Below are 21,514 nucleotides of genomic sequence, written 5' to 3' on the forward strand. Positions count from 1 at the left end.
TGCATGGAATTATTCCGGTAGCAAGTCCCACTCGACACCGACGAACCATTTCTCTGTTTCTGTAAGATCGCTTGGGATATCTCCGAGGATCATGCCAGGTGCTGGATTACCGACGCCTCCGTCTTCGTGGATACCGCCTAGATCTATTTCCCACGCCAGACCGCGATAGATGCCGATAATGTTACCGCGCTGCAAATCTGGGACAGGTCTGGGACGCGAGGGCCCTAGAAGGAGAAAATTCCGTCTCTGGACTTGTTGCAACCCTCCTTTCAATCGGATGGGCTCTCCCCGGACGAATGCCAGAGGGCCAGAACTGGCCAAGGCACTCTGTCGGACACTGTCCACGCGAAGAATTACAACGTACTGGTCTGGTGACCTAGGGGATGCCGATTGGGTAGCTGTGTCGCTACCCAAACGCTGATCGCGCTTTGCACCCATGTCTAAGATCCAACCCCGAACTTCTGAAGCCATACCACCGGGAATGTATGTCGGACCACCCTTCCACGGACGGCCGCGGCGGTTCAATGTACGTGAAGAGGGAGAAAAGGGCGTGGGTATGGAGTCTGGGCCCTCCTCCCCCGCGCCTGGCGGAGACGGCGAGCGCGGCAATACAAATGCTGGTTTGCGTGTATTGCTTGATTGTGGAGTCCCGGAAGGTGTTTGACTACTGGACAATATGAACCGAGGCGGTGGACGGAAAGGCGTCTTGAAGTTGCCTGAGACGGAAGGACGCGGTGTTTCTATTGCAGACGCACCCTCTCCTTTTTGTGGGCTTTGGTCAAGGGAACTAGGGAGACCAGGCAAGCCTATTTCTTCCGAAATAGCCTTATCGAATGTGTCAGGGTAAGCTCTTTTGCGCTGAGCCTGGGGAGTTTGCAGACGCCGTTTCCTCCGATCTGTAGACGAGCCGAACAGGATCTCGAGCTCCGGGTCGAGGCCATGTGGGGGGTCAACACAAAAAGCATCATATTTAGAACCGTCGATAGGAGAATCATCACACCCATCGTTCGTGGGCAATACCTCCTCGTCGGAATCCTCAATCAATTCCTTCTGCCGAGATGCGGAACCGCGTTGCTTCACGGCCCCGCGTCCCGCGCTGACACCGTGAACGGGGACGGGAGATGAGGGCAGATGCTCATCTGTATCAACAATATCATGTTTATCTCTCCCTTCTGCCTTCTCCGATGAGCTCTGCGACAGGAGAAACCTAGGCGTGGATGCAAACTGAGAACCCGCGTTGTTTCTGTGACGCGTCGAGAGGCGTGCGGAGGGAGGACGGAACGGCGAGGGAGTCTACCTTCAAATCAGTCGGGAATGCAGCAGGGTAGCTCGAATGAACTCATCTCTCGTACTTACCCCAAATGGAGCCATTCATTCTTGCCAGGTAACAAGACAGCCTTCAGACCCTCGAACAGTCCTCACGGTGAGGGTGAGGGGGAAGAGCGGGAAAGAGCGGCAGATTGAAAGAGGATTCACCGCCTTATGAGTTTCTGCCGACAGAAAGGTGGGATATAAAGGCGGTAAAACAGTGAAGTTTAATCTAATGTCAATAATAGCCTACAGGCATGGATTATACCACTACTAGACGATATAGTACTTGAAGAGAAAGGTAAAACCATCAATGGTCATCATTCATCATGCCTGGTAGACATACAAGTAGATCACAAGAAGAAGATAAGAATGGACATATATACAAGGCAGTGTCCAAGTGGGGGAAAAAACAAGAGGAAAAGAGGCCCAAAAATCGCAATGCAACGCTTTACAGCTGAGCAAAGAGCTCATCGAACGACTCCTCCGCGACCTTGGTGCAGTCAAAGCCGTAGATCTCGCGCTGGACATCGGCATCGGCCCACTTGTCGGGGACGGGGCCCTTGCCGGCCTTGAGGGCGGCGAACTGGCGGTCGCGCTCCTCCTTGGCGGCACCCTCGCCCAGGTGCAGGGCACGGCCGGAGGCGGCGGCGAGCTCGACGAGGGCCTCGGCGCGGCCCTTGCGGATCTTCTCGTAGACGCGCAGGCCCTTGTTGATGGACTCGGGGGTGGTGTCGGGCAGACGGGCCAGGGCAATGGCGAGGACGGCACCATCCTCGATAGCCTGGGCGGCACCCTGGGCCAGATGGGGCAGAGTCGGGTGGCAAGCGTCACCGACTAGGGCGACGGAGTGGTAGACCCAGGTGGGGAGGGGCTCGTGGACACGCAGCTTCCACTCGCAGACCTCGCCGTCGGGGACGTAGTTGAGCATGCGCTGCACCATGGGGCAGAAGTCGGCGAAGACGCCGAGCATGGCGGGCTTGGAGCCCTTGGTGGTGTAGGTGGCGTTGGTGGCAGCGGCAAAGTTGGTGTCGGGCTGGGTGGTCGACAGGTTGTAGATGGTGTTGTTGGAGACCGGGTAGGCGATGATGTGGCGCTTCTCACCGATCCAGCGGGTGACGCGGTTGCCGCTGATCAAGGCCAGCAGCTCCGGGTCATCCTTGCATTGATCCTTGTGGATCATGATCCGGTAGGCGGCCTGGTTGGTGTCCTTGACACCGACCTGGACACCAAGACGTTCCAGGAGCTCAACACGGGTCTTGCTCTTGATACCGTCGGCGCCGAGCAGGATGTCGGGCCGAACCACGTAGGGCTCGCCGCCGTCACGGGGGACCGCCTTGAAGCTGGGCTTGGTGGCGTCGGACAGGTCGACATCCTCAGCGCCGGTGGAGAAGTGGAACTTGATGGCGGACTCCTTCTTGCAGCCGTTGTAAAGGCCGCTGGCCAGAGAGTGGCGGTGGCCAACCATGTGGGGGTATCCGTACTCGCCCTTGATGTACTCAAGCTTGACGTGCGCAAGCTCGCTGTCATCCGCACCCACTATGTTTTACCACATGTCAGTCTATTGGTTTATCCAAAGACAAGAAGGGGGGGGGAGGCTTATTCCATACCTCTGACGCTAGTGTCGTCGATGTGAACGGCCTCCGCCTCAATCTCCTTCCAGGCATCCAACCCATCCAGAACACGAGCCATATTGGGGGCCAGCTGGATACCGGCTCCAACAAAGCCCAGGTCGACGGCATATTCGTAGACGTCGATGTTCTTGAAACCCTGTCGAGCCAGCGCAAGGGCCGAGGTCAACCCTCCCATACCTATTTCCCCAACCCCTCCGTCAGCACAACCGCGACTACCACGAAAACAAGAGAAGCTCCCAAAACTCACCAGCGCCAATAATGGCGATCTTCAGATCCTTAACAGCGGCGGACATTGTGGAAAGCAAGCAAAAAAGCTATGTAAATGAGGTATCACGCAAAGAGGGGTATATAGCAAGTCCAGAGACGCGGTGAGCGGAGAGAAGCGGGCGGGTTGAGCACAGAAGAAGGAAGTGATTCAAAGTTAGATGAGGCTTCTTCTTCTTCTTATCCTTGGGGGTCCGGAGAGAGCTTTATTTAACAAGAAGAGAGGGAGACAATTGGGACCGCTGGCGATGGTGGTTGCCTTTCCACGGTTGCTCCTGCCCTCGTGGACGCTCTCGCTCGGCGGTTGAGACTTTTTCCGCCCTGCGCCGGATGCCCTCTCTCGCACCCACAGCTCCCCACAATAATACGCTCTACTATGCAATACTCTATCGTATCTACCAGGCAAGGCGTGTGGGAACACTGAACCCCGTCGACTACCGCCCGTACGTGGTGGTGTTTCAGGAGACCGGCCAGAGGGAAGGCGGCGGAACTGGCCAACGGAGCTGCGGCCTCTCCGGGGGTTCGCGATGCTGACCGTTCGCAACTGTAAGAGCTAAACGCGGGGTCCTGCAGGCGATACGGAGTAACTTGCATTTGATAGCAGAAACCAGACGCCATAACCCAATCAGCACGCCGGTGAAGCCATGAATGTTGGTCGCTGTGTCGGGCGTCCCCACGACGGCCTTAACTTTTTCCCCCCGCTTCCAGTGGCGGAGAAAGTCTGATACCAGCCCATGGCGAACTGCCGCGGAGGATATGAATTTATCACGGGGTATTGCATGACATCGACAGTACGCATTGGCCACGACGCATTCTGGGGTCCGGAATTATTTTATGTCTTTTTTTTTGGGTCTGTTTCTCTTGGCTGGGGGTGACCGGGGTGACTACTGAGTCCTGACTAGGCTGAGGGCTCCGGGCTTCCCCAATAGAATCACGTGTATTATCACATGACTAATGAGTACAGTCTAACCTAACGTAGTTAATGCAATAATGTTACTAAGCTTTCACGTGAATGTTTGGCTCCTTCCTTTTTCGGCCAAACTCGCCTCCAACAACCTCCTTTCTTTCCACTGCGACTAGAAGCTGTCGAGGAATCCTAAGGTAAGTGCCACAATTTTAGCTCATCTACATTGTGTTACTACAGAAGGCTTCGGCAGGACTGACCCTTGTCCGTAGCGCATCTTGCAGCGCATCCTGCAGCTACTCGGTTTGGTTTGTGATCAGACTGTGTTTCGGTATAGAAACCTCAGAGCTTGACAGAGAATCTAGAACAGATCTAGGTTACTCAAGGACGTCTTACGTTGGTCAAATCTGCTCTGCCTTATACAGCTCTTATCTATATTCGATTGACATTTCAGTTTGCACAACCAGTCTATTCGAGTCACCTTAGCCATGACGTGTGTCTACTCTGCCGGGAATCTCCCACCTACTGCGAGTACTACCAGCTGGTTCGAATAATGATACCCTTGATTAACAGAACCACCAGACGGATTAGATCAGATATACAAAGTCAACAGTTGATTAACGGTGTATATTTCCTTCAATTGCAGCCTAGAGCGTCTTCTTTGGCCTGAGGATGCATTAAGAGCCGGCTTCTAAAGTCATGGAAGCTCTGGAGTGGAAAATGCTCATGCTTAGTACGAACTGCAAGGAGATTGCGCTCTATGCCACCTCAACTCGGTTCAGACCGAGTTGATCTGCACAGAGTGGAAACTAAGTGTAACGCAGAAAGGAACGACAATCCTCACCACCATAACTGGAGGAGTGAGAACTGCGATGATGATAACTTAAGTAGCCAGGGCAAATAATTGGGGGAAGTCCGAATATTCAAGATTGAGCATCCTTCGTGCACACATGACAGAATGGTAAATCAGTATAAGGGGCACCGGCGCCCTGCCAAAGTTACACGACATTGACTCTGTGCTACAATGCAGTTACCCAGTGTCCTCCATTACGGAATACTGGACTAAGGTAACGTCCAGTCCGACCTTGCCGAGATTCTGTTATTAATCGAGTTGAGACCTGATCCAGTTGTCATTCTTTTCTTTGCAGTTCCCAGTCTACCGAGTCTGTTGTCTGCCCAGAGATCTGAAAGCACAGCTATAGATATGAGCGCTCACGAATCCAAGGTTGTCAATGAAACGACACGTTCAGTGTTGGAAGCCAGGGCCTGCGATCCAGTCGGCGATGATGAAGTATTGGCGCGACTGGGGAAAAGGCCAGTCTTAAAGGTATTTCCGACCTCATGTGCTTTTCTATCTATTTAACAGAAATCCTGAGTTTGGTTGTAGCGAAAATTTGACTTCATGGCTCTCCTGGGCTTGACTTGTACAATTCTATCTACTTGGGAGGGAATGCTGGTGTAAGTAAGACGTGATATATGCACGAATAGTCTCAAGGCTAATGATTGCAAGTATGTTTGTAGAACCGCTGCTCAAGTATGATGACCATTACCCGAAACCAGATGATCCGGCTTCTTGTTAACAGACCAGTGGCGGCCCTGCTGGCGTAGTATACAGCTATATCGTGGCCTGGATTGGAACAACGGCAACATTTATCACCTTTGCTGAGATGGTCTCGATGTAAGAGGATCAAAGAGCCCAAATGCAGCCCGATTCAGGTGGTCACCGGCTAACATATACTTACAGGGCACCTACTTCTGGAGGCCAGTATCATTGGGCGATGATGTTGGCACCTCGCTCAAGTTTCAGATTTACTGGCTTTCTCGCAGGTATAGTTGGATGAAAGAGAGGCTCTGCATATGAAACAATATTCTGAACACTCCAGGCTATCTGACAACCTTTGGATGGCAAGCCTCCGTCGCGGCGGTAGGCTATATGATGGGCAATATGATCCAGGGGCTTATCGTTCTTACGCATCCGACGTACGAACCACAGGCCTGGCATCTGACTCTGTTGATGTTCCTAACCTTGGCCTGTGCCGCCTTCGTCAACGTCGCCGCCAGTGGGCTGCTCCCCAAGGTCGAAAGACTCGCACTTGTGCTGCACATTCTGGGCTTCTTCGCCATTCTTATTCCCCTCGTCTATCTGGGAGAGCATAATTCCGCGCAATTTGTTTTCACCTCCTTCCTCAACGGAGGCCATTTTGAAACTCAGGGTCTGTCATTCATGGTGGGGATGACTGGGAGTATGTTTGCGTTTACGGGAGCGGACGCTGCTTTCCATGTATGTATGTATCTGGCTCCATACGGATATCACGATGCTAAAAAAAAATGACTTGCCTCTGGCTAAAAAGATGGCCGAAGAGATCAACAATGCTGCTGTCGTTATCCCCCGCTCGATTTTCGCCAGTGTCCTTCTGAACGGCATTCTCGGCTTCGGCATGGTTATCGCCGCGCTTTTCGCTACGACCGACGTCAACTCGGCCCTTCAAACCAAAACGGGATACCCGTTTATTGCCATCTTACAGCAGGCGACAGGCTCCGTTGCCGGAAGCGCCGCCATGACCTCTCTCATTCTGGTACTGGGACTGGGCGGGTTCGTGGGCGCCGTCGCCTCGAGCTCGCGCATGATATGGTCGTTTGCGCGAGATCGAGGCTTGCCCGGCTGGGCGCTGCTGCAGCGTGTCGACACACGCACCTCAATCCCCGTTGTGGCCGTCGGAGTTACCACGCTGGTTGCGTGTCTGCTCGGCCTTATCACACTGGGCTCGCCGACCGTCTTCAACGATATGATCTCACTGTCGCTTAGCAGTCTGTTCCTCTCCTACCTGATCAGCATGTGTCTCTTGCTGTGGCGCCGCTGTACCGGCAGGATCCGCTCGCTGTGCAGCCTCTCAACGACGGAACCCGTGTACAACACGCCCGGGGCCCCCCTTGTCTGGGGCCCTTTCTACCTGGATGGATTCTGGGGAATCCTCGTCAATGTGTTCTCCATCATCTATCTCGTCGTCGGAGTGTTCTTCAGCTTCTGGCCGCCGTCAGCAAGCGTGGATGGCCCGACGATGAACTATAGCGTTGTGGGGACCGGCGGGGTGGTCATCCTGAGCACGTTGTACTATCTGGTAATCGCGAAACGAGAGTTTAGGGGGGCAGTCGTTGAATAGAAGCGACCGCCACTGTATCTATTGCATGATACACGCACTAGCCCGCAACTTCTTATTTAATTTATTCTACTTCCCACTGAAAATAATTACTATTCCAAACACTGTAATCATGCCTCTTTCTCTCTCCTTTGCCTCCCCCCTGTACGACCGGATAGTCCCCCTCGCGACGGGGGAAGTGCAGCCGACCGGCGTCTCGCTCAACTATGTGGAGGTGCAGCACCCACGCGACGTGTTCGACCGGATGAAGCAGAACGGCGAGTTCGACTCGTCGGAGATGTCGTCGTCCGAGTACATCCGACAGGTGGCGGCGGGGGACAAGAGCTTTGTAGCGATCCCGGTGTTCCCACTGCGGGTATTCCGGCATGGGTTCATCGCGGTCAACACGCAGCGGATCAAGCAAGCGGCAGATCTGGCGGGCAAACGGATCGGCGTGCAGGTTTACGGGATGACTGCTGCGGTCTGGATCCGTGGGCTACTCCAGGATGAATATGGGGTTGATCTATCGACGATTACGTGGGTGGAGGGACGATTTGACCGGGCAGGAAGTCACGGAGATAGCAAGGCATCGTTGTCAAGTGGAGGGAAAGAGAAGGAGAAGGAGAAGGAGAAGATTCAAGCAACGATTGTGGCTAATACGAGCACGAAATCGTTGAACCAGCTACTTATCGATGGAGAGATCGATGCAACTATCGGGGCAGAGCTGCCTGACGCACTGTACGACGAGAGTCCTGCGTGCGCACACATCCAGCGATTATTCCCCGACCACAAGACAGCCGAGCAGGCGTATTACCGCGCGACGGGGATCTTCCCGATCATGCATCTTGTGGTGATGCGGCGGGCCGTGTACGAGGCTCACCCCTGGGCGGCGACGAGTCTGTACCAGGCGTTGGCACGGTCGAAGCATTTGGCGCAGCGTCGGCTGGAGATGCCGGGCATGTTGCGTGTGATGATCCCCTGGGTGCATGATGCGCTGGAGGAGACCCGCGCCGTGATGGGAGACGATTACTGGCCGTACGGGGTTGAGGCGAACCGGACCACCCTGGAGGCTTTGACGCGGTACCTGTGGGAACAGGGGTTGACGGAGCGGTTGGTGGGAGTTGACGAGCTGTTTGCTCCTATTCAAGAGAAGCCTTTTTGGGAGTCGATTTAGTATATATACTAGACATACTAGACACACTAGACATACTAGACATATACTAGGCATATACTAGGCATATACTAGGCATATACTAGATGATCAAAGTTCATCCCGGCGATGGAAGCCTCCCCCCCAGTAGCGCTCTCCGCCCACAAAAGGATGCAAGGCCTCACGGCACTGAGGGTGCTGGTAGTCCTCGAGAGAGCCCTCTGGCCAGATGGGGACGACGCAGATCTCGTTGTCGGCGCATCCGTTGCACTGTTTCCAGGTGGACCAGGCCAGCCAGTCGATGAGCCGGTGGAGGGTACCCAGGGCGGCAGGGTAGCTTTCCTCGCGCGAGACGGCGACGAGGGTCGCGCAGACGGCATGGGCGACCCTGTAGACGGCCTGGGCAGCGTAGCTCTCCTGCGGGGCCCGGCTGGAGATGAACTGGCGTGCGCAGCGATCGGCCGTGACGGTGTCGCGGCGGAACTCGTTCTCGTAGCTGTCGCTCTGGTCGATGAAGGGGGAGAGCACGCGCTCGACCTCCCCCTGCAGAGATTCCAGCGTGGTCAGGTTGCCCGAGGCAAGGAACCGCAGCTCGAGAGCGTAGCGCTTGACGATCATGTCCGTCACGGCTTGCCAGTCAAAGTTGTCTGCGGACGGGGACCGGGTGAGAATCATGGCGTCGAGGTCGGCACGCACTCGGTCCAGCTCGGCGGCAGGGATGTGTTCCAGGCGAGGCAACGGGAAGCTCTTGTCGGGGAACAGGTCCAGGGGGTACGAGTACGCGGTGACAAAGTGGTCGAAGTCCAGACTCACCCGGTGGCCGCCGATGCTGTCGTACCGGTCGGCGATGGCTTTCATCCACGAGTTGAAGTTGCCCGAACCACCGGGTCCTCCGCCAGAACCACGCTCTCTCCGCTTGACCTGGCTGATACTCACAGTCTCCAGATCCCTGCCGAAGTCGCACAGGATGATCTCGAACCCGGCCTCCATGCGCAGGATGCCATCGATCCGACCGACCCAGTCCTCGCGGGCCATCCGACACATCTCGACCGCCCGTTCGCGCTCGCCGCCGCCCATCCCGCCGCGCCCGCCGTTGTTTCCCCTGCCCAGTTCGTCGTTCAGGAGGAGATGGTCCTGCGAGTCGAGCGTCCCCAGGCCGGTCTTGGCGGCGGACATGCCGTCGATATACAGCAGCCGGAGATCCTTTGCCGCCGCGTACGTATGCAGATATCCCTTGTTCTCAGTCTCCTCCTCCTCCTCCTCCTCCTCCTCCACCACCTGCATCGGTTCCTGACCGCCCGGCGGGCCGGGTTTATTCTTCGGAGGGCCCCCAAATCCACGGCTGGCGAAAACCATGGCATGCTCGGGCTCAAAGGCCAGCCATTCGGTTCCCGTCACGGGCTGCGAGTGCGAGGTGCCGTGGTAGAAGTGCGTGCCGGCTGGCAGATGGGCAAGGAAAAAGGACATGCCGTTGTGGTGCAGGGAAGACCCCCACTGCCGCATCGAGGAGTGGATGGCGTTGAAGATATGGTTGGCATTCCGATCCAGCTTGTCGTTCTGGGCGCTGGTGGAGGAGGGGGAAGAGGCGAGGGGCGAGCCAGCCGCACTGGCAGCCAGCAGGGAGAGAAGACACCACTTCATCGCTGACGTCCTGTTTCTGTTAGATGGTGAAAAAAAAAAAAGAAAAGACTCAGAGAGATGACAGAGGCATGCTTCGTTCAGAATCGAGATGGTTATAACAGAGGTGCCTAGAGGCTGAGTGGATGGGACGCGTCATCGCAGGCGTTACGAAGCGCTAGAGATAGAAAACCCAGCGATTACCGGTGGTAACTGAGAGCCCGACCATCCGAGCCTGTATTTTGCCTCTATTCTCTGCTGATTGATGCTTTTTATTCGTAGATTGAAGCATTGTGGGCTGTTCGAATATTATCTGATGATCTGATAAGAGGAGGTCTTTAAAATACTGTGAATTCTTTATTAATGTATTGATATTTCTGTAAGAGAGTATGTAGTAATATAGTAAGTAATACTTAATAACAGTATACATTATTTAATAATATTATTTAATATATCTAATAGTAGTATGTTGAATGAGTACTGAGTACTGAGAATTAATAACTTCTGGCAGTAGAAGTAGCTATCAACAAGAACTGCTACTGAGTAACCATCAACTGTGACACAGACGACAGCTAAACAACAACTAATAATTACATCTACCTACTCTACTCTACTCTACTCTACCCACTTCAACTACTTATCATGCCACGAACCCTCCTCCTTACCCTCGATGCCTTCGGCACGCTCTTCCACCCCCGCCTCCCTATCCCCGACCAATACGCCGCCACCGCACACTCCTTCGGCCTGACGGTGTCCCCCTCTTCGCTGAAATCGGCCTTCAAGGAATCCTTCAAGGCACAGAGCATCCTGCGGCCAAACTACGGTCGCGCAGACGTACTGCGAGGCGAATACGCCGGTCCGAGACAATGGTGGGAAGAGGTGATCCGCGCCAGCTTTGCCAGAGCCATCCCCTCGCTGAGAGAAGATGAGATCCCAAACCCCCTCGTCGAAGGACTTATCCATCGATTCGCAAGTCGAGAGGGATACGTTCTCTTCGACGACGCGAGGCTGTTTTTCCATCGGATGCGGCTTCTACGCGAGACCACGGCGGTTCGCGTCTACGTGGGTGTCCTCTCCAACTCGGACGATCGGGTGGCTTCTGTGCTGGACTCGTTGGGAGTCAAGGTTAATAAAGGAGGCGATGATTATCGTCATGATTATCGTGATGTCGATTTCGTGCTTACCAGCTACGAGGCCGGTGAGGAGAAACCCCATCGGTTGATCTTCGATACGGCCAGGTCGATCGCCCAGAAAATAGCTTTACATTCTTCTCCTTCTGCAGACTGGACGTGTCTGCATGTCGGCGATGATAGGGAGAAAGACTATGAGGGGGCTCTACGGGCAGGCTGGACGAGTTATCATCTTCAAAGAGATCAAGACGGTCATCCTGAAGATATCCAAACCACCAAGAATTCAACTGTTCATTCGTTGCTGGATGTACTGGACAAAACGCATCTCTCATGAAACTAGAAATTACAATCTACTACTCCCACTCGCCACCTCCCAGTGTCTTGAGCCCCCCCGCGTGTTTGCTCAGCAGCGCCGCAATGTTCGACCCCGTCCGCTGCTTCGCCCGGATCTGTCGCTCGCGCTCCTTCTCCCGCGCCGCCGTGTAGTAGTTGACCGACCCCTTGGCTGGCTTGGTCACCCGGGACGATGAGGTAGTAGTGGTAGAGCCGTTACTGGTCGTGCTGCTGCTCGTGCTGCTGCTCGTGCTCCGGCTGCTGCTGGCTCGGCGCAGCAACGCCGGCGGACGGAATCCGATCGGTCCAGCGGCGTCCGACCCAGAGTGGAAGGCTAGCCGTCCGTTGCCAGGCCCGTTCAGCGTCGATGAAGCCGAATTCGATGACGCCTGGCGTAGCAGCGCGAGCCGGTCGACCACCGGGCCGCGCGTGCGCCGTGGGTGCCGCGGAATCGCGAAGCCATCTCCGTTGCTGTGCGTGACGGCAGCCGTCTCGCTTTCCTCGCTTTCCTCCTGTCTCTCCTCCTCGGCCGCCTCGTCAATTGATGCATCTTCGCGGAACGAGTCGTACTCCTGCTGCTCGGTTAGGAAGGAGAGGGTCTCGCGGATCTCCGCGAGTGTCGCCGGTCTCTTCGACATGGCGCTGGCTGCGGTCCGGCGCAGATGGGGCGGTGGTCGGTTGGCCACTTCATCAGAAGACTCTAGAGGTCGCTTCTTGTTTGGCGCCCCCGGCTCTCCCGACTCGTTCCTCTCCGACACATCCTGAGAGGAGGCCTCGTCGCCCGTCTCCAGAAACTCCAGGTTGAAATCGTCGTCGTCATTGCGGTCTTCGATCGCCCGGAAGAAGGCCGCCTTCTTCGGGTTCTCGGCCAACTCGCCCACCTTCTCATCCGCCATCAGGGCTTTGCGCATCTTGGCAAACTCCCGCTGCTTGCGGCGCCGACGCGCAGCCTGCTCGTCGTCCGAATCATCAAGATCGAAATCGTCGTCTCCGCCACGTCGTCGGCGCAGTGCACCTGTCGTAATATCCTTGAGTAGCTTGGCGACTTGTTTCTCATCCGCATCTCTCTGATGCACACTGTAGAAATTAGCATCGTGTCATTAAAGAGAGAGTAGATTTGAAGAAGAAGAAGAACAAAACATACGCATTTAATGCAGCAAGCTCCTTCTCATCCACCACCTCCCCGCTATTGTCATTGATCATTTCCCGGTCGTAAATATCCTCCTCGCCATCACTGTCATCGCTGGCTCCGCCCAGACCGGCGTACTCGTCTTCTGACTCTTCAGCAGCCTCTTCAACAATATCCTTGGCTTTACTCTTGGTCTTGTCGAACACGACTGCCGGTTTCTTCTTCGTCGCTTTCTTCATCACGTCAAATGCGCTAGCCTTGGTTTCAAGGCCACCATCTCCGTCTTCATCTCCTGCTGGTGTCTCAGTCTGCCCAGCACGTCCGCGATGTAGCTTGCCTCGGTAGCGGTTCACAATCGGCGACTGGCTCTGCGTCAGCAACACCGTGTCAACCGTGCCTGGCGGCGGGGTGCCGATGAATCGCTTCGACGGGTCAAAGGGGGAGTAGACGAAGCCCTCGTCCTGGGTTGGATCTGGGACCTGGGAAAACTGAGAGACAGAATGTTGCGCGGGGGACTCTGTGACCCGCGGATACCCCGCATACAGATCTGGCGTCTGCCGTTGTTGCTCCTGACTATCTTTGACAATAAACTGAGAAGAATCCTCTTCCTGATCGGGAAGAGGGCTCGCCTGTCGCTCCTGCACGGGGTCCGGGATCGAGGGTGGAATTGCTGACGCGTCTTCTTGGCCGCTCAATTGGCTTCCACCGAGCGTACCGGCGAAAGCTTGCGTCAGGCTCATGGTCAGGTTACCTGACGCTGGAAACCCGGGGAAGTGAGGCCGCTCGACGGGCGTCGCACTCGGCGGCATCGACTTGGCAGGTGTCCTCGGTTCCTGTGGATCTCCGCCTTTGTCGTCCTCATCATCCTCATCGTCACTGATGACCCGCGTAGGCCGCTTCCTGCGTGCAGTGGGCATCTCCAAGGGTTCTTCATGTTCGTCATCCGAGAAAACGGGCTCTGATTTATCGTCGTCATCGGACTCATCGTCTTCATCCGCTTCCTCTTCAACCAGGGGATCCCCATTCGTGCTACCCTCTCCATCATCACCATCACCCATCTCCTCATCTGAACCAGACAGCTCAAAGTCCATGTCTTCCTCGTCGTCCTCGTCCTCATCCCCTTCACCAGACTTGGTCTTTTTCTTCTTGTTCTCTCTCCGGGCAATCTCCTCAGCTTCCTTGCGGGCCTTCTCCATGAGATCTTCCACATCATCCTCGATGGCTGCCCGTTCTTCGGCGGTCTCAATGATGATACCCTTGGCTCGGAGCTCCTGGATTCTCTCCTGCCGTTCTCTTGCAGCCTGTGCTCTGGCCTGATAAAGAAGATTTGCCGACAGTTCTGCAGTGGTCATTGAAGCGCTACGGCGCGTAGGAGAAGTCAAATGAGCCAGTGCCTTGAGTTTACGCATCGAGCCCGATTCCTGGTTCTTCCTGACCGGCAGATTCTCAAAGGCCGCGATCCGACGGCATTTCGCTGGCGAGGTGATCACCTCCAGATCACTATCGGAATCCTCCTTTTGATGCTCCGCCACGGTTTGCCGTGAGAGACGAACACGCACGGGGGGGCCTGTTAGTGTCTTATGCTCGAGTTTTGTCTCTTTGTGTGGCTCATGCGGCTCTTCGCTCTGGACCTCAACCCGCTCGACGGCAACAGGTTGATCCTCTGGGAGCTGATACTTGCCAGCAAGAAGGTCGTCCAGACTAGGGATCTCCCGGTCTTCGTTGTCCACTGGATTATTTGTGACAGCCGGTGCCGCCTTGTCGTTCAAAACCTCCGGAGCAGGAGACGTCCGCGGTGTTTTCGTCCCCTTGTTGGCCTCGGCATCGGAAGAGTTTCGAGACTCGCCAGTGGTAGTAGTCGTAGTTGAGGAAGCAGAAGCGCTTTCTGCCGGTTGGGCTCCATCGGGCTGCATGAAATTGAACCGGGCAAAGAAGCTTTCCTTGGTAATTTTCTTCTTCGTCCTCGCCTGATGAGCGAGCTGCATGTTTCGACTCATCCGCTGCGTCTCGCGGTTCATTTCTTCGATCGCCTTCTTGCTCGCTTTCCGCGCCGGCCGTGACTGCTGTGTTAATCGTCGACCAGAGTCATCGCCGTTGTCCTCTTCCGCGCTCTCCCCGCCTGAGAGCATGTCCGAGCTGAATTGCTTCATTTTCTGTACCCTGGCTGCTTTCTTCTCCGCCTCGATCCTTTCCTTTTCCTCGCGCTCTTTACGCTTCTGAGCGACCAGCGCCAGGAAGCGGGAGTTAGATTTCTGTTGCGGGGCTTCGCCTTCGTCATTCGAGTCCTGATCCGCTGGTTCTCCAACCGACCCACGACGCGACGCCGCAGGCGAAGACATGAAGAGTGGAGAGAAGGAACGTGCCGGCGATGGCGATCTGTCCGATGCATCTCCCTCTTCCGTAAACGTTTGGGCCTGTTTCTTTCCCTTGGCGAGTCTTCTTTTCGGACCAGCCGCGGGTAACTCGTCTCCACCCGAAGACGGTGACGAAGGAGAGTCGGATTTATGGTCCGCGCGCAACGCCCTCGACACTCGTTCAAATGCCGTCTCTTTCTCATCCGTGACAACAGTAGGTTGACTAGTCCCGCCCTGCATTCTAGCCGCCATCCGACCTCTAGGCAGAACAACCCCCTCATCTTCATCGTCATCGGTTTCTGCACCCTCTTTACTCCGCACGCCAGCACCGAATATCGAGCGATGAGCCGGTTTCTGTGCCTCGCGCGTCCTAGTTTCGTTCTCAGACTCGGAATCGCTATCGAACGCCGCTAGCATGGCTTTGATCTTCCGTCCTGGCGTGAGGATATCTGGAGACGCCCCCGTGGGTGATGCGGAACGCGTCGTCCGCGGCGTAGAGGGGGAAGACATTGTTATGTATGCTTTCAAGGATTCCCAGTTCCCTCAGATTAATCATATATCATATGTCCAAAATGTAAGAATAACGTCTCATCAAGCACCGAGGAGTGTCTGGCAAATGCTCTGTCGCTTCAGGCAAGGAGTCGTTCTACATTTGCACGCGCGCGAGACGCGTCGACAGAACACGTGATTTGAGGAGATAAGTTATCGCCGAATAGTATTTAACTACTATTCAGCACATACACAATAGGAGTTACTGGTTACTAGACAATGGATAAATGCTAAGAAATGATGTGATTACAGATTTATTGCATGCTAGTATGCTGAAAAAAAAAGTCTTCGCCACCCACCGAGTCCAATCTGAATGTCAAGTATGTTCAATGTACAGGTTACCAGGGAAATATCCGTTTCATGCAATAGGAAAGAGAAAGAAGGAAAGAAAGAAAGGAAAAAAAAAATAAAAAAAAACATCTGGTGTCCAGCAAGTCTAGATATCAATGTCGATGTCGATGTCGAGAGCGGCAATGTTCTCGTCATCCATATTGCGATGGCGGATCATTGCGACGCCACCCTTGGTCGCCTTCTTCTGGCTGGAGGACAGGGTATCACTGCGCTTGGCTGCGGCGAGCGCGCCGGGCGTCTCGGCACCATTGGCGGGCGTGCCAGCGTGGCTGGTTTCAGGCGTCGGGGTGTCTGTTGCTTTCTCGTTCATGTCGTAGTGTGTTTTGGCACGGGTTTTGACGCGCATGAAGGGGTCGGCGGGGGCCTCGCCGCGGGCAACAGCGGCGGCGACCTTGCGGCTAGCCTTCTTCTCCTCAAGTTGTGCGCGGCGGACGTTTTCGTAGTTTAGCTTGCGGTTGCGGAAGTTCAGCTCGGCGAGTCGCTCCTGTTCCGTCTTTCGCTCGACCTTGGGTTTGGACATTGAGGTGCCAAAGGCAAGCTTGGGTGCCGCCAGATCTCGCAGCTGGAGCTGTAGTTTATCGACCTCCGCATCGTCGCCAGCGGCCTTGGCTGACATGAGCTTGTTCTCGAGATCAAGCCGGCGGAAGACATCCATCTTGGTGTCCAACGATCCTTGCTTCCGAAGCTTCTCATTGAGCTCGTCCTTGGTAAACTGGTGGCTCAAAAGCCTGTTGATGTCGGCAACCTTTTTGGCAACGGTTGACTTGGTCGCCATCTTGCAATCCTCCACGGCCATTGTCTGTCGATATCGGTTGAACTCGGCCTACTCATGCGTCAGATAGGGAAGTTCTTCACGTAAGATTGTAGACAGATTGACGAACCTCGGTAAAACTCGACTCTGAACAGGCAATAAAGGGAAATTCGCGTTCTGCTTTTCCATGTGCAAGGACAGCGTACTGGCTTGTGATAAATGGTCGACCGTTCGGACCATCCATAGCATACGGACGACCCTCGGTGAATCCTGCATTGCTGTTAGCCTAGTGTATTTTTTTTTTTTGGATGCGATGGGTAAGGTATACTCTTGATCAAGCAGACTCGATACTCGTTGAGGCCCTCGCTGTTCGGCCCAATGCTGGCTCGAGTATAGCAGCCCGAAATAGCTTCTTCGAATCTAGGATAGAAGCAGACCTGGGCAAAGTTGGTGCGACCAACACGGGCGCGTTCGATATCTCGTAGCTCGGCGGGGGGGTCATCTTTGGGAGGTGACGGGGTCCGATCCGCTCGCTCGTCCCAGTCGGGCTCGCTCTCGCCCTCGGCATCCACATCGGACACTTCTCCGTCCTTTTCGCGGTGGCGAGCCTCTCTAGACGCCGCATCGCGTCGTCTGATTTCATCGCGTTTCCCCTTCTGCTGTCGCTGACGTTTATAGGCCTCGATCGCGTCGGAAGTCTCGCCCACCTTGCGCCCACCGAGAGTAGTTTTCTGCCGGGAGCTCTTGCGCTGACCCTCCTCTAGACCGGCTAAGCTTGCTTTGCGCTTGTTCTTCTTTGCCTGTCGGGCTTCCTCGCGCTCGCGGGACGCCAGCAGACGACGTAGCGCAAGATCCTGGTTGTGACGGTCCACCTCGTGTGCTCTCTCGGAGAGAATCTGCTCGCGCTGGATTTCAGGCAAGGCCATGATCTCCGCCTTATCCTTTGCGGAGTGGTAGAGCTTATCGTAGGCGAACAGCGGTCCGTCGTCGTCCGCAGGGCCATCGCCGTCGGACTCTGATTCTGATTCTGACATACTGGCAGACTGTAAGGAGTGGTGCGATGCAGCTGACGAGCTAGACATGACCCGTTAGCGATAGAGCGACACCAACTCGAGGGTGCGACGTTGAAGATGAAGGCAAACAAAAAAAAGTGAGCGGGGCAAGAGTCTCACAGTTCTCCATCTTCTGCTTCCTCGTAATCTCTCTTAGCCTTACGGCTCCGTCGGACGGGCTTCGCGGTCCCCTTGCGCGCCATGACTGCTTCACCTGGTTCGGGGGAATGTTCAGACGCATGAGAAGAAACAGGGGAGTCAGCCGTCTCCTTGGGAGGAGGGGAAGACTCTTCATCAGAGGAGTCCCCCGCTAGGGCGAGGAGCTCTGCGTCCAAATCGTCGGCCATGGTGAATCAAGGTCTCCTCCGTGGGTCTCTCTCTCTTTCTCTTTCTAGTCACAAGCAAACTCGAGCCTGAGGCGCAACAGAACAGGCAAACGGCGCAAATTCGAACTCCTCAGGTATACCTCACAAAAAGCGACACAGAATTGAATAAGGAGGAGGTGAAAGAAAAAAAAAAGACCACAGCCCCCTGAAGAGCTTTGTCGCCACGCAACGCAGGGGAAAAAACGAGGATGAGTCCAGCCTGCTAGAACCAAGATAACAACGCAGAGAGTGCAACACCTGGAGTATATCTCAATTCAATGGCCGTCTCCAGTGCGGAGTATATAGACAGAGACAATCGATCCCTGGTACTCGCAGCGAGCCGGGCAAGAAGCACTCGAGAGCGAAACTGCCCGCCTTTGCATGACGTTCCGGTCCAGGGCCAAGACTCGCGCGCGCTAAGATTGGCTGGGCAATAGACGCGCGTCTAGGCGGCTATCGGACCATGTCGGCACCGGCCGTGCTTTCCTAATGGTTCGAGTCGTTCCTTCTTCATACTAGATACTCATATTACACACCACGAGATTGTTTTTTTTTTTTTTTTCGTTCTTTCGTTCTTATTCTGTAATGGAAATGCTGACAGTACGACGAAGCAGCGTTCGGCTGTTTCTTGATTTCCTGGCCCCTTCCACTTTACGGTCATGCTCACGCCACTACGCCTCCGCTGCGTCGGTGCCGCCTTCGACCGCCGGCACAAAGCCGCTTTATATACTAAACAAACGACAGCGCGAGTACCTGGACAGCGCTCTGCGAGTCAACCAGGCGGGAGAGCTAGCAGCGACATTGATCTACACGGCGCAGACGCCGCAGGTGGTGCGATCACATCCGCATCTACGCCCACTGATGAAACACATGTACGAGCAGGAGGTTGGGCATCTGAACACCTTCAATGCGTTGATTGCGAAACACCAAGTCCGCCCGACCATGATGTATCCGATCTGGGAGCAAGCGGCGACGTTTCTGGGCTGGTCGACTGGGGCGATGGGCCGGGAAGCTGCCATGGCCTGCACGGAGGCAGTGGAGACGGAGATTGGAACACACTATAACGAGCAAGTGCGGGAGATTCTGTCGTGGGAGGCCGAGGCCGAGCGGCGGGGCGAGGAGCTGGATCCCGAGCTGAAGGAGATGGTGTCGACGTTCCGTCGGATTCGTGACGAGGAGCTCGAGCACCTGGACCACGCGGTGGAGAATGACTCCAAGGAAGCCAAGCCGTACGATCCGTTGGTCAATGTGATTCGGTTGGGGTGTCGGGTTGCGATCAAGATCAGCGAGAGAGTATAAGCCTGAAAAAAAGACGGTAACTGTATGTATATATATGTAGATTCATGTACTATATCTATCAACTATGTTTCTTCATGTACTCGTAGCACGTAACATACATGGGTATCTATTGCACATCGCACCTCTCTATCATTCATTCTCTCCTTCTTTGAGTCGCAGGTGATCGAGGAAATTCTGCGAGAACCGCACCGCCTGCTGATAAACATCCTCGAACCCGCTGGCACCGCCATAGTATGGGTCCTGAACCACCTCCCCGCCGCCGACACGCTCATGGATAGCCCCTCCGACCCCGTAATCACCAAACAGACGCACTTGGGCAATTTTAGCATCTATACCGTCCACTGCAGCTGCAGCCACAGCTCTCCCCTTGGCACCACCCCGTTTCGCACCAGCACCAGCACCACCGGCAGACGCAATGACCGATTCCCGTAGATCCAGCAGGTCTCGCAGGTTCTGTTTGTCCATGGCGAGCAGGTAGTCAAAGGTCCGGAAGTCGTCGCGGGTCACCTGGCGAGCGGCGTGCTGGTAGTTGCGAATCCCGTGGCGGCGGAGGGTAGACATTGTGCGAGAGTCTGGCGGGTCGCCTGAGTGGTAGGCGCCTGTGCCTGCCGAGTCGATCTCGCCGATCAGCGAGGCGTGTGCTGGCGAGGTGGCCATGTGTCGGAAGACACCTTCGGACATGGTTGAGCGGCCTAGATAGTTAGTGTTGTTGTGCTTTTTTTCTTCTTCTACTTGTCATACGCACAGATATTGCCTAGACAGACGAAAAGAACGTTGACCGGTCGGGTCGGTGGGACGCTTTCGTTCGTCATTGTGCTGGTGAACAGCAATATTAACTCGAGAGGGGGAATTGGAATTGACTTGGTTAAGATCTCGAGTGGTTATCGATAGACTGGTCTGTGCGCAATGGCTGGTTACTGTACTGGACTAGATGGAGAGTATACGGAGTCCCTTAATTAATTGTATCTATGATTTGATACTATTATATATAGTCTTAGGTACGGCCTATACATTGTCAAAACAATAGTAGGCTCGGCCGTATAGTCATTTAAGAGACACCATTACACTAACCACTGCGTTACTGCTTGCACCTCATGTCGCATAACAGATTTATTCAATCGTTTACTCAAGTCCCCAAAGAGCTGTTCCGTTTGAACAACGGCCCAGCAGTCCATCTCCGGGCCCATCCTGGACCTCTGAGACCAGCGGGGTTGTTCGACTTGCTTACGACGGAGGGAAAGGTCAGACCGTTGGCTCTGGATCCAGCAACCTATGAATGTCAGTTACACCAGCGTTTTTCGTAGGGAAGGACAATGGCTGATTAGACTTAGTCCCGAATGGCGCCTCGATGCGATCCAACTCCATATCACAGCAGAGGCTTGTGAGAAGATTGAAAGGATCCTCCGCCCTCATCTACACCCTTCATGCAGGTATTGTATTGTATTGTTGCGACAGCTTCTCAGCAGACTCATATAGCTAGGTACGGAGCTTCCGGATGATCTGATCTTAGTCCACGAGTTTGCAGACCACTATTCCCTGCAGGCAAGGAGATCGATGACGGTGGAGGGTATGCTATGTATCAAGTAAAATTAAGGACAAATGTTGACTGAATAGAGCTCAATAGCAAGATCACTCAGTTCTTGACAGCAAAGGGAGAACGTCTTTCGAAAGAACAGTGGCAGCAGAGATATCCCACCGCAACAGAATCACGATGAACGGCAGGGATGTCAGTCAGTTTTATTCGGGTTGATTGTTTGAATAAAAAAAATAAATCAAAAAAAGAAAGCTCCGAAACGGGGAATCGAACCCCGAGCTGCCGTGTGAAAGACGGCGATGTTGACCGTTACACCATTTCGGATTGAGTTCTTTTGGAATACATCTATGGCATTAGGAGTCTACTCCGCCTTAGTCGTTAAGTAAGGTCTACTACTAGTTACTACTAATACCACGACTACTACCTAGCACTAATACTACTTCTACTGCGACTGATAACTATCACTCCTGAATACTGCCGTCGAGAGCACAAGAGTTTCTGATGCGTTGTGCAGACCGCCTTCCTATAGGAGCCTCTGTTTATAAGTCTCTTTAGCAGGTACGGAGACCATTTACTAGGTGCCTAGTACTTTCACAACACCAGACCTTCCTTTCGCCTCCTGCTTTGCAGATATCAGTCTGATTCTCTATTAT

General features: G+C 54.5%; 12 protein-coding genes and 1 non-coding gene across 13 annotated transcripts; 5 read left to right on the forward strand and 8 right to left on the reverse strand.

Moving 5' to 3' along the window:
• Positions 1 to 9: 9 nt before the first annotated feature.
• On the reverse strand, positions 10 to 1,371 carry ASPZODRAFT_140975 (hypothetical protein; the record flags this gene model as incomplete). Its single annotated transcript, XM_022724708.1, has 2 exons — positions 10 to 1,293; positions 1,357 to 1,371. 2 exons carry the CDS (start codon positions 1,369 to 1,371, stop codon positions 10 to 12), a joined length of 1,299 nt encoding a protein of 432 aa, XP_022583217.1.
• Positions 1,372 to 1,759: 388 nt separating this feature from the next.
• ASPZODRAFT_61551 (hypothetical protein) lies at positions 1,760 to 3,235 on the reverse strand (the record flags this gene model as incomplete). The annotated part of the gene is made up of 3 exons (XM_022728993.1): positions 1,760 to 2,847; positions 2,919 to 3,119; positions 3,190 to 3,235. 3 exons carry the CDS (start codon positions 3,233 to 3,235, stop codon positions 1,760 to 1,762), a joined length of 1,335 nt encoding a protein of 444 aa, XP_022583218.1.
• A 422-nt stretch (positions 3,236 to 3,657) lies between these two features.
• Positions 3,658 to 4,054, reverse strand: ASPZODRAFT_130823 (hypothetical protein). The gene is made up of 2 exons (XM_022722604.1): positions 3,799 to 4,054; positions 3,658 to 3,736 (listed from the first exon to the last, which is right to left on the reverse strand). Exon 1 carries the CDS (start codon positions 4,003 to 4,005, stop codon positions 3,832 to 3,834), a length of 174 nt encoding a protein of 57 aa, XP_022583219.1. The 5' UTR covers positions 4,006 to 4,054; the 3' UTR covers positions 3,658 to 3,736; positions 3,799 to 3,831.
• A 1,260-nt stretch (positions 4,055 to 5,314) lies between these two features.
• On the forward strand, positions 5,315 to 7,271 carry ASPZODRAFT_62028 (hypothetical protein; the record flags this gene model as incomplete). The annotated part of the gene is made up of 7 exons (XM_022729040.1): positions 5,315 to 5,437; positions 5,498 to 5,568; positions 5,621 to 5,644; positions 5,699 to 5,788; positions 5,855 to 5,937; positions 5,994 to 6,391; positions 6,462 to 7,271. 7 exons carry the CDS (start codon positions 5,315 to 5,317, stop codon positions 7,269 to 7,271), a joined length of 1,599 nt encoding a protein of 532 aa, XP_022583220.1.
• A 109-nt stretch (positions 7,272 to 7,380) lies between these two features.
• On the forward strand, positions 7,381 to 8,421 carry ASPZODRAFT_14837 (hypothetical protein; the record flags this gene model as incomplete). The annotated part of the gene is made up of 1 exon (XM_022725363.1): positions 7,381 to 8,421. One exon carries the CDS (start codon positions 7,381 to 7,383, stop codon positions 8,419 to 8,421), a length of 1,041 nt encoding a protein of 346 aa, XP_022583221.1.
• Positions 8,422 to 8,508: 87 nt separating this feature from the next.
• On the reverse strand, positions 8,509 to 10,038 carry ASPZODRAFT_62150 (hypothetical protein; the record flags this gene model as incomplete). The annotated part of the gene is made up of 1 exon (XM_022729057.1): positions 8,509 to 10,038. One exon carries the CDS (start codon positions 10,036 to 10,038, stop codon positions 8,509 to 8,511), a length of 1,530 nt encoding a protein of 509 aa, XP_022583222.1.
• A 618-nt stretch (positions 10,039 to 10,656) lies between these two features.
• On the forward strand, positions 10,657 to 11,478 carry ASPZODRAFT_62473 (hypothetical protein; the record flags this gene model as incomplete). Its single annotated transcript, XM_022729076.1, has 1 exon — positions 10,657 to 11,478. The coding sequence occupies one exon, from the start codon at positions 10,657 to 10,659 to the stop codon at positions 11,476 to 11,478; it is 822 nt and encodes a 273-aa protein (XP_022583223.1).
• Positions 11,479 to 11,497: 19 nt separating this feature from the next.
• On the reverse strand, positions 11,498 to 15,470 carry ASPZODRAFT_14840 (hypothetical protein; the record flags this gene model as incomplete). The annotated part of the gene is made up of 2 exons (XM_022725366.1): positions 11,498 to 12,554; positions 12,622 to 15,470. 2 exons carry the CDS (start codon positions 15,468 to 15,470, stop codon positions 11,498 to 11,500), a joined length of 3,906 nt encoding a protein of 1,301 aa, XP_022583224.1.
• Positions 15,471 to 15,726: 256 nt separating this feature from the next.
• On the reverse strand, positions 15,727 to 18,304 carry ASPZODRAFT_130828 (hypothetical protein). The gene is made up of 4 exons (XM_022722605.1): positions 17,784 to 18,304; positions 16,940 to 17,685; positions 16,742 to 16,881; positions 15,727 to 16,683 (listed from the first exon to the last, which is right to left on the reverse strand). Exons 1-4 carry the CDS (start codon positions 18,008 to 18,010, stop codon positions 15,946 to 15,948), a joined length of 1,851 nt encoding a protein of 616 aa, XP_022583225.1. The 5' UTR covers positions 18,011 to 18,304; the 3' UTR covers positions 15,727 to 15,945.
• Positions 18,305 to 18,574: 270 nt separating this feature from the next.
• On the forward strand, positions 18,575 to 19,570 carry ASPZODRAFT_130831 (hypothetical protein). The gene has a single exon (XM_022722607.1). The coding sequence runs from the start codon at positions 18,614 to 18,616 to the stop codon at positions 19,325 to 19,327; it is 714 nt and encodes a 237-aa protein (XP_022583226.1). The 5' UTR covers positions 18,575 to 18,613; the 3' UTR covers positions 19,328 to 19,570.
• On the reverse strand, positions 19,422 to 19,996 carry ASPZODRAFT_130832 (hypothetical protein; the record flags this gene model as incomplete). Its single annotated transcript, XM_022722608.1, has 1 exon — positions 19,422 to 19,996. A coding segment is annotated over exon 1 (524 nt), but the record flags the coding sequence as incomplete, so codon positions are not given.
• Positions 19,997 to 20,421: 425 nt separating this feature from the next.
• On the forward strand, positions 20,422 to 21,042 carry ASPZODRAFT_14844 (hypothetical protein; the record flags this gene model as incomplete). The annotated part of the gene is made up of 4 exons (XM_022725372.1): positions 20,422 to 20,605; positions 20,659 to 20,757; positions 20,808 to 20,894; positions 20,942 to 21,042. 4 exons carry the CDS (start codon positions 20,422 to 20,424, stop codon positions 21,040 to 21,042), a joined length of 471 nt encoding a protein of 156 aa, XP_022583228.1.
• Positions 21,043 to 21,113: 71 nt separating this feature from the next.
• On the reverse strand, positions 21,114 to 21,185 carry ASPZODRAFT_t59. The gene has a single exon. It is a non-coding gene; the product is annotated as a tRNA-Glu (tRNA).
• Between the last annotated feature and the right edge of the window lie 329 nt (positions 21,186 to 21,514).

Source organism: Penicilliopsis zonata, assembly GCF_001890105.1.
Source record: "Penicilliopsis zonata CBS 506.65 unplaced genomic scaffold ASPZOscaffold_4, whole genome shotgun sequence".
Classification (NCBI taxonomy): Eukaryota; Fungi; Ascomycota; class Eurotiomycetes; order Eurotiales; family Aspergillaceae; genus Penicilliopsis; species Penicilliopsis zonata.